This window comes from Calonectris borealis, chromosome 8 (genome assembly GCF_964195595.1).
Source record: "Calonectris borealis chromosome 8, bCalBor7.hap1.2, whole genome shotgun sequence".
Classification (NCBI taxonomy): domain Eukaryota; kingdom Metazoa; phylum Chordata; class Aves; order Procellariiformes; family Procellariidae; genus Calonectris; species Calonectris borealis.
The window spans coordinates 32,083,995-32,094,221 of NC_134319.1; the positions used below are offsets into that span (position 1 = coordinate 32,083,995).

Sequence of the window (10,227 nt, forward strand, 5' to 3'; positions counted from 1 at the left end):
ATGAGGATGGATAAGAGGTCTCGGAGCTCTTCCAGAGAGTCTCATAGGAGACGCAGAGAGTCCCCAGCAACACAGAGCAAACGAGAGAAGAGGGAGAGCAGCAGAGAAGCTGGCAAAGGAAGGGGAGACATAAAACAGGAGAAAGCCAAGGAGATCAAGAGCACTGCAGGGACTGACGGTAGGGTGCATACGTCCACGGTGGTGGATGTGGATGATGTGATATCTGATGAAGAAATGGAGGCAATGGCGTTGCTGGACAGCGAGCAGCAAGAGGAAGGTATGGCTTACGGAAGGGAAGGGGCTGGAAAGCTATGGGCTCTTTGACCCTGTATGGTCACAGTATGACTGCTCTCTGCACGGTGAGTGTCATCACACCCACCTTGCACAGACGTGGTTATCCTCAGGACAGGATATGGGAGATTCCAGCCAGCTTCTGCAGTCAGCACTGCAGGCTGATCAGCACTGTCTAGCAAAGCAATGAACCTTCCAACAAGCAGTTACATTCCCAGTATCCTTCATGCTTCAGCTCACTGCTCCCCAGTTCTTTTCACACTCTACTCTCTTCCTTTTCTTGCTTGCCCTTCTTTACGTGGATGGAGTTAGCCTCAATGCCAGTTCACAGCCCAAAGAACTGCACTGCAGGGAAGAACTGCGCTTGAGGTGCACACTCGTAGCTCCCCTTCCAGATAATCTTTGAGAGCAGGTCCTCTCCAGGCCATGTGTTAGGCAGATTCCCAGCCTGCAGTGGTAGGAGGGAGCATCGTGAGTCTTTTGGCAGGATGGCTGTGCCTCTTTGGACCCAGCATCACCACAGGCGTGGCAGATGTGTATTACAGGAGCCAGCATCACTTGTCCGCTTCCATGCCAGCAGCTCTGCTGCCCTAGAGTGACACAAAGGTTCAGACTTGCTCCTGTCTCTCTGGGAACTAATTTTTCACAACTGCCTCTTTCTGCCTCAATTACAGGGATCCCAGCTAGTGAGTGGTGCTGTGGAGCTAGAGTGATCACACAGGTTCCTGAGATCTGAACCTCCCTCAGGACCTGGTGGCTCTGCAGAGAGCTCCAAAGGCAAAGGGGCAGGGTTGGAAGGGCTAGAAAGGATTCAAAATGGGAGGGATGCAGGGATGCTAACTTCACTGCTGGAAAATATGGTTCACTCTCTAGGTCTAGGTACACCCAGAAGTAATCTATCTATTTTCATGCCATACCTGCAGATTTTCCCTCAGGCAGGAGCACAACAAAGGGCAGCCAGACCCACACTGACTCTGGGGAGATGTAGAAGGCAATACTCATCTGAGGCTGACTACTCCAGTCAGCCTCCAGCACCTTGGTGTGACTGCTGTAGACCACAGGGAGATTTCAGCAGCTCCAGTGGCTTGGTCCCACTGCATTAGGGAGCTGGGATGCGACTAAAATCCTACTCCAAAAGGACCTGAGATATTCTGATAGGGAAGGGCACTTCAGGCTGTGCATGTTGAAAGCTACCTCTTATTTACAATCTTTCTCTTTGCCATTAGCTTATCTTTCCAGATAAGCTTCTGGGATCTCAGCTCAGACAACAAGTTGCCCATTCCAAGCTTTTCAACACTCCTTGGCAGCTGCAGGTCTTCGGGCTAAAGGCTGCTCTCTAGTCAAGGCACTATGGAGAAGCATGGCTCAATTTCTGACAGTAAGCCAAAATCTGTCAGTCCATCCTAGCAGCTCCTGGCTGCCTGGGGCAGGGAGTATTCTTTAACCCAGCGCTATAGAGAGCCAAATGGTTCACATAAACCAGGTCTGGGCACAGGACAACACTCAAGCTGATCTGTGCAGGCACTTATCAGGCCATTGGTATTTTGGGAGCAGTCCCCTCCTAACACAGTCATGTTGAATTTCTCCCTAGGTGTGAAGTCTCCAGGTCTGGGCATCTGTGAGTGGCTTCTGACCATCTTGTCTTTCCTGTTCGTCATAATGACATTCCCCATTTCTGTCTGGTTCTGCATGAAGGTGAGAATAGTCATGGGGCCTCTCTAGGTTTAGTATTTGGTGTCTGATGTGGATGTAACTCACTGGTTCAGCACGTGTCGGACATGAGCATGAAGTTTTTTTAGTCTAAGGCCCTAATTACACTTCTTCAACTCATCATTAACTTTGACTTATCCTTTATCACATGTGGCTGCAGCAGAGGACTGCAGAGGGGTCCAACCACTGCCTATCAAATACTCCTGCTGCAATATCAGCAAGCTTAGGTTTCTCTTTTTTAAAACAAATTGCAAGTCTATTCACTTTCAAACATAACCCTCAGCCTATCCAGCCCAGAGATGGCTGCATTGCAGCAGCAGGCTAAACAGGTTTTGAATTAAAAATTTTAAGAGAGATTGATCTCTCAGTTAATAGCAGATTTTCCCTGATCCTCTCCTTTTATCAGATTTATAGCATGGCTACAAGTAGGTATATTTCGGTTCCCACTTCTCAGGAAATTTCACGTGCACCTTGTTCTCAACAAGTGTCAGTATTATGGCTCAGATCTTACACACGTGAGCACATACACACATGGTTCCCTTGGAGGGAAACAACCAACATGGAAAATTTTAGCTCAGGGTGTTCAAGTTTGGCCAGGCTATAAGGAAGCAGAATGCTGGCCTCATCCTGGGAGACCCTGGGCAGCTCTAACATGGGCTGGTCTCACCCAATCTCGGGCTGTCACAGGGCTGCTCGTATGCTGCTCACACACAAGGCCAGGGTTCTCCGCTAGCGTAAAGGGACTAGCGTAAAGGGCTAGTGGTGTTACTAGCTCATACCTGCTGAAATCCTCCCTTTGCAGGGCTTTCTCAGAACAGACTTCCTCCCGTACTGGCGAAGCCCCTTTCCCCAGTCCCACACCTTCCTCTCCAGCCTAGCTTTTGTTTCCCTCTGCAGGTAGTGCGGGAGTATGAGAGAGCCATCGTTTTCCGACTTGGGCATCTCCTTCCTGGCAGAGCCAGAGGGCCTGGTAAGGTGTTTACTGAGCTCCCCCCAGCCACGTTGCTCCTCTTCTTCATGCTCTACCAAAGCTCACGTGCCCTTGAAGCAGGCACGGCCAGACAGGAGATGGGATGTCTTTGCTCCCTTCCTCTTAAGGGCCAGTAGTTTCTAATGGCTTTTCACATCACAGAAGCAGCCTCAGCATCTGAGCCTATGTATTGCTGTTCCTTTGCATTTCTGTACGCCAAATCTTCCCCTGTTCTCCAGAGCAAGAGAGAATTTCTCTGGTTCTGATGATCACCAGCTGCCTTTCTCTTCGTCCCACAGGCCTTTTCTTTTTCCTTCCCTGTCTGGACACATATCACAAGATAGACCTCCGTCTCAAAACCCTGGAGATCCCGTTCCATCAGGTATGGCTGACAAGCCCCCTCTATATTAATTTTTTGATCTCTTTAACGTTACACCTTATGCTTCCAGCCTTCATCCCTGCATCAAAAAGTAACCCTAACACCTCAGAAAATGGAAGGCCAAAAATTCACCATAGTGAATTTTATTCTTTTTTAAAACTACTGCTTTTAATCCCGTTCATTTTGACATGCTTTAGTGGTAACATACACCAATAGGGAAAGGTTGGGCCAAAGATACTGGACCAGGTGTTTTTTACCCACCACACTGAGGAGTGCATGCAGTGGGGACAGGAGCTCAGACTAAGATCTTACAACGATGTGAGGGTGGTACTCTGCTCCTCTGCTCCTCCTATATAAGCCTGGGAGGAAGAAAGGGCTGAACCCTTGCTTCTAACCCTTGAATGTGCAACCTCCCTAGTCACAGCCCCTCTTCTCCTTTTGGGACATGTTGTCTGTGCTGCTGCGTTGCCAGTGGGACTGTCCTTGTCTGGTAGCATCTCCAGGCTACCCCCATGGTGTGCAGCAAATCCTTCTGGAGATACAGTAACTGAGCACACACCTCAGGACACAGCCTATGCTCTCAGAACAGGAATGGACCAGGCAGGGAAACACAGCATAGGATGACTCACAGTCCCTAGCTCAGCAGCTGTACTGAGGAGACAGATACAAAGATGCTGCTCAGGGAACTGAGATCCAGAGCTTATATAGTTTGTCCAAGGTCAGTCAGTAGCAGAGGTGGAAACTACAAAGACTTAGCCATCCAGCTAGTCTTCATCATTCTCTTAATTTTGTGCCTTTCTGTGCTACCTTAGAGTTGTCAGAACCAGCTCCATCTCCCCTAATGTCTTCTGCTTAGGTGGTGACCAAAGATATGGTTACTTTGGAGATAGATGCTGTCTGCTACTACCGGTTGGAGAATGCCTCTCTTCTCCTCACCACCCTGAGCAGCATCTCCAGTGCCATCCAGCTGCTGGTGCAGACCACGACGAAGCGCCTCCTGGCACATCGAGCCTTCTCTGAACTTCTCTTGGAGAGGAAGAGCATCAGCCAGGAGATAAAGGTACTTCCACAGGGGGGAGACAGCAGAGCAAGGGGTGAAATGAGGCTCCACAAAGAAGCTCAGGTGATCAGTCCCTCAAAAATCACAGACACTGGTTTGCAGCAGGGTATAATAGCAACATGTGTCTCCTTCACAAAAAAATGGGACATTTTTCTTCTGTTTGTGTTTTGACTTGGATCACTTTAGGGGAAGGAAATACAGTGTGGGCCCCACAGGCGGCCATGGTGAGTAGCAGACAGTATGGTGTGAGGAGTATGAAGGAACTACTTAGACCAGCTTCATCAGTGCTTTGTGATACCCCAGCTTCAGTACTTACCCCAGAGAGGAGATTCTCAGAAGAAATGTATTCTGCAGCATGAGTGAGTTGCCATAAACCCAGCATACATGGGATCTCCAGCAGCAGTTCTCTGTGGCCATGACACACGTACATGATGATATCAGTCAGGAACTGAATGTTTCCTATGGAACTGAAGTGGTTCCACACTTGAACCCGTATGGACTAGTTAAATCGTGCTAAACCCCTGGGGCAAACACAAATCAGAAGTAAAGTGAGGGAAGTAATTTTATTTCTGAGGGGCCTCACACAATAGCACACAAAACCTAATAAAGCTGCCTTAGAGTTATGCAGTTAACTGCCTTGAATTAATGTCCCTGCACTGTCTTACTCCCTGTAAGGGGCCTAGGCCAGGGCTGGTGTTCTCCCCATGCTCTAAAAATATTCCTCTTCACAGGTGGCTTTGGATGCGGTCACAGGCTGCTGGGGGATCAAAGTGGAGAGAACAGAAATGTAGGTAGGAAATGCTGGTAGAGGGGACTTCCCCGGCCCTTTGCAAGTACCTGTCCTGCCCTGCTCACTGCTGCCTGCTCCTCTTCTTGCTTTGCCTCTGGCTCTCTCCCTGCGGCCATTCTGCAGCGGGTAGAGCCTCACCTCTCGCCTTCCTATTTTCCCTGCCCCTTTCAGCCTCTGCCTCGTGTAAAACTTCCACATGAAAAGACTGTGCTTGCTCCTGCACTGACAGCCAGGGCAGGATCCTTAGCTGGGATCTCATCATTTCACCGCTGCTGCAGGCAGAGTTTGCACTCAATTCTGGTAGCCCAAGAGACGCAGCAGGCACCGAACCCTCTGTGTCCCACTCTAGATCAAAGGCCCCAGGGTCTTAGCAGTGGTAAGGATGGGCTTATCACTCAGAAGCCCATGCAGAGAGGTGGGACTCACTCATCACGTAGAGGGCTATGGAAGAGAGAGCCAAGCGGTGAATGAGTAAATCTATGAACACAAGGAAATTCCTGTGCCTGTCTTGAGAGCAGCCTCCCAGCAGATTCTCTGATGACTCGCAAAGAGTGAGCTTAGACTTAAGCCTCAGAGCCAGAGAGAGAAGAGGTCTCTCTGCTGCCTAGTGATCATGCAAGCTTGGTCACTAGAAAACCAGGCTGGAAAAGAAAGATGGGAATGGAGGTAGAAGGCTAAAGTGAGACACACAAAGAAGGGCACCCAGGGATCAAAGAACATGAGTGAATGGCTCTGCAGAGACTGACTGATGAGCCCATTCCAAGCCTCAGATTGACCATCCAGTACTGCCAGGAGAGCCTAGAGCCCAGCTAATCCCTGTCCCTTACTACCACAGCAACAACGTGCAGCTGCCTGCTGAAGTCCAGCAGTCCCTGGCTGTGGAAGCGGAGGCCCAGAGACAGGCTAAAGTGCGGGTATGCCAACTTGAATACCTCCCATCTCCTTCCAAAGCATCCCAACTTCCTTTCCCACCCCTGGATGGGGGTCCCTGGGACATGCTACGCTAGGGTACAGCTCTGGGAAGATACGTCTCCTTTAATTCCTGTTCAAGAGCTGTGTCTAGCAAGGGGAGGTACAGCGAGAGTCTGGGCCAGCCCAGTGGAGTGCCCCATCTGGTACCTGGCCTACAAGTAGGACAGAAAGACCTACAAAGTCATCTGGAGTTATCCCCAGGCCCACAGTGATCCCCATGGGGATCTCTTCCTCCTCAGGGTTTCACTCTCCCCTAGGAGCCCAGTGCAGGGCTGTCACCACTGTCATGTACCCCACACCTTGCTCAGCCCCGGCTGGTCTCCATCCCTTGCACTGAGCTGCTTAAAAGCCTGGGTAAGGTTGGTGTCAGGCACCCTTCCCACAAGCCTAGCCTGGGGGTTGCCCTCTCCCATGCTTTTGCAGCAAGGCTATGCCCAGTTGTGAGCCCCGATGGGCCTAGTAAAAACGAGTTAGACATGAGCTCCCAAACTTCTGGGAGCATCAAGAGGTCTAGTACATGCCGTGATCTTCAGACAGCAGGAATATTATAATCACGCTGGCCCTGGGAATTTCATGGTGGCAACCTCCCTCTGTAATGAACAATCCATGCCCCCTTACTTCCAGCCTCACGGAAGCCTTCTTTATTCCCCTGCTTGGTAGGTGATTGCTGCTGAGGGGGAAAAGGCTGCTGCTGAGTCCCTGCGGATGGCAGCTGAGATCCTCTCCAGTGCTCCTGCTGCTGCTCAGCTCCGTTACCTCCATGCACTGCACTCCCTTACTGCAGAGAAACCTCCTGCTTTCATCCTGCCCTTGCCTTTGGACGCCATGAACCTGGTCTCTCCGGCTACCCACAGTCCTCCGGCAGTGAGTAGCCTCCTCACAGACACCACAAAGCTCCCAGAAAGCCCGAAAGACAAGAAGGACTCACCCATGCTCTAAGAGATGGCCCAGAAATGGTTGCCACGCTGCCCCTCGTCAGTCCTGCTCAGAGAGGAGCAAGAAGGCTGACCTATTGGCAAGCCCACCAGCAGGTCCTGGTCTGGAGGCAGGAGGGAAGGGAGCCCAGGTCTGTAATATAAAGTGGATTGTATGTGGAATTGTATGTGTTGCTTGTTTCGGAAAGGGAAAAATACGGACCACAAGGAGCAGGGCTGGGATGTGTGTGAGCACAGGGTTGAAGGAAGAGGGGTGTCGTCCTTTCTCTTTCACTGGGCCAGATGCACCTTGACACCCTAAGGCCTGGCCCCTGCGGTCTGATCCATCCTGCCCCGACACCTCGGCAGGAAGGACAGACTAGTCCCTACGTACTTAATACCCCGTCCCAAACTGAACAGCCCGGCAGGCGGGGGTGGAAACCCGACAGTCGGTGGGGGAACGGGAAGGGGCTCAGGACACAGGCAGGTTGGTGTGTGCTGCCAGTCTGGTTCTCCTGCAACGAGGGAACAAGCTGTGTCCCATGGCGTAGTCCTGGATATGGGATTTCAGTCACCACCCATGCGCACATACATACACACAGGCAACCAAGGTGTCTAGCCCTAGTTCTAAAACAGGAGGAAAAGGAAAAGGAGGAAAGGGCAACCTTTAATGCTTGGCACTTCCCTGCAAGGCACATCGGCTGTGCAGCGGAAAGGCAGGCTGTGCTGCTGCTTGCTTCCACTGGGGGGTGAGGCAGGACAAGGTCTGAGCTTGTGGGCATCTAAACATTTTAGAGGTGATCTGTTTAACCAACTCCTTCTGAGCAGACAAGGGGGAATCCAACACCGCTGGGGAAGAGCCAGCTGAGAGCCTGGAGAACAAAAATACTTTTGCCTGCTGCAGCTGCCTTGGTAACCTCCACACACTAAGAAGAAACAGAGAAAGTCCTCAAAACTCCTATAATCCTCAAAACTCCTATATATCTTTCCTGCCAAAAGCTATTTGAAATGACTGGGAACCTACAGATACTGCAACCCTTTCCTTTGGCAAAGATATGGAGCATTGTCAAAGGAAATACCACTGCACTCGGTTTCTCTGATCCTGGTGCCCTTTGGGTGGATGTCAGCTCTGCTCCTGCTCTTTTACTTGATCTAGAGCATCTCCCCTTGCTTCAAAGCAGACCTCCCCTGAACAGTCATTCCCAGGACCAACATTCTGCTGCTGGTGGCCTGTAGAGGCCAAGATAGAGGGCGCTTTGTGGCTCTTCTTTTAATTACCCACATAGTAGTCAGCCATCATGCATGTGCCTAGCAGGGGTTACCCAGCCAGTCACTCACTCTTCTATTTTCACTCATTTTTTCAGTCCCTCTTTGCCTGCTGGTAACACACACACATTGGCATACATCATCAGGAATACTTCTGTTAAATGCAGCTGTGTCACGAGGATGGCCTGTGTGTACTGGCTTAATACTGCTGCAAAGGACAAGGATCCCACTTCTACTAAGTACCACATATTCTGTATTTAATCAGCCCCTTCAGCTTCCTGGAGTCCCCTTCTCAACACTGAGTGCTCCCGTAATACTTGCTCTACAAGTGTTTGCCAGCCTTTTTACAGCAAGGACACCCAGCGAACCAGCCCCTTTACAAGTGGGAAAAATCCACCTGTGAACTTCTCTGTGATCACACAAGCATCTGAGCTCCAGCTGTAACCTCACATCCAAATCATTCTGCCACTGCAGCCCTCGCAGGAGAGGGCAGCAGGATGGCTGTGGCTCCTGCTTGTGTGTCTGTAATAGATCTCAGTAGTGATCCACTCATGGAAAATTAGCTCTGGGAAGTGGAACAGCTCTGTAATCTTCCACTGGCGAACATGAGCTGTGTAGTTACTTCTCTAAGGCTGGTTGTGGTTATTTCTCATGCTGCTGGAATAGGCCACCGTTTCCCAACCTAGGGCAAAAGGGCGTAATACTACACAGAGTGAGCTGCAGATGATCCTTTCTCTGAACACTTCTCTTGCTGCATTTCTAACTTCGGGTAAAATGATCCATCCAGACCAAGATTCCTTGGCACATCAAGGACCAGCAACTCTGCAGATAATGTCTCAAAGGAACAACACTTAGTCTGAGAAATGACTGTCAAGAGACATGCAGTACTACGTCAGGGCACACACATTACCCTATTTCCACTCATATCTGCAGAAGTCAGGCTTAGCTTTTTCAAACATGTAACTTTTCTGCAGTTACAGAAAAGGCAAATTATAGCTAAGAGCATCCTCAGTTCCAAAGAGCATGCCTTGTTCCAGCAGGATCTTCTCTCTTTTACGTATACAGAGCTGGCAGAAACTTGTCATTTTACCTTCAGGAGATATTACATTCAAAAACCTTGCAGAAGGAAAACATCATTTAAAAATGTACTTCAGGATTAGTGATATATGATGTTTCCAAAATAGAATTTACTCCGAGGGAGTTGGCAGCTGATGTGATTCCTGACAGTTTCACTGCCTGCTCTTCCAAGCTGAGACTGGGTCAAATTGCAGAGTCGTGCCGAACCCAGGCAGCTCTGCTGGCCTTGCAGAGCTTTATAACTATACAGACTGCTCCACTTTGGGGACCTGACAGAGGCAGAAGTCCCAGGTAGCCACTTCACTGGGAGTTTGGTATATTGAGGCTATAGGGGTACTGTGGATGGGGAGCCAGGAGGCTCAGATGCCAAACACAGAGATCACAGGGAGATGGAGCATTTAAATGCCATCTCAGTGCACTGGCATCATCTGAAGTCTAATTTTGTGACCTTGGTTACAGGCAGTTCTCCTGTGGCAGCAATTTGAGAAAGGCCTTCAGGAACACACACAGCTTCAGGCTGCTTTATGCTTTCTGAAAGAAAGACAAAACCTTCAAAAGAAGAAGATTCAAAGACGAACAAAAATTTGTCTGTACAATTCTGAACAATTTCTGTACAATTTCTTCCTAACCAGTCAGCTGGTAACTGGATCATCTGAAGCCCAGAGGATGAAGGAAGTACCCATTATCAGATACACAACCAGACCACACTGGCACTGAGAAAAAACCCTTGATACAAGAGAAAAGAGCTGCAAACGACTTACTTGCATGATCCAAAAGGGATGAGGCAGAATGAGATAG

At 49.8% G+C, this 10,227-nt stretch overlaps 1 protein-coding gene across 1 annotated transcript; it reads left to right on the forward strand.

Annotated features, from left to right (window-relative positions):
• On the forward strand, positions 1 to 7,111 carry NPHS2 (NPHS2 stomatin family member, podocin). The gene is made up of 8 exons (XM_075157076.1): positions 1 to 277; positions 1,883 to 1,986; positions 2,899 to 2,971; positions 3,271 to 3,353; positions 4,207 to 4,410; positions 5,142 to 5,197; positions 6,036 to 6,114; positions 6,833 to 7,111. The coding sequence occupies exons 1-8, from the start codon at positions 1 to 3 to the stop codon at positions 7,109 to 7,111; spliced, it is 1,155 nt and encodes a 384-aa protein (XP_075013177.1).
• Positions 7,112 to 10,227: the final 3,116 nt, after the last annotated feature.

Excerpts from the sequence above, each read along its gene's own strand:
- NPHS2 (XM_075157076.1), top strand. The coding sequence starts at position 1 with ATGAGGATGGATAAGAGGTCTCGGAGCTCTTCCAGAGAGTCTCATAGG. Across the intron at positions 3,354-4,206 it reads TGGAGATCCCGTTCCATCAG|GTGGTGACCAAAGATATGGT; the intron begins GTATGGCTGACA and ends TCTTCTGCTTAG. Across the intron at positions 5,198-6,035 it reads AAAGTGGAGAGAACAGAAAT|CAACAACGTGCAGCTGCCTG; the intron begins GTAGGTAGGAAA and ends TTACTACCACAG.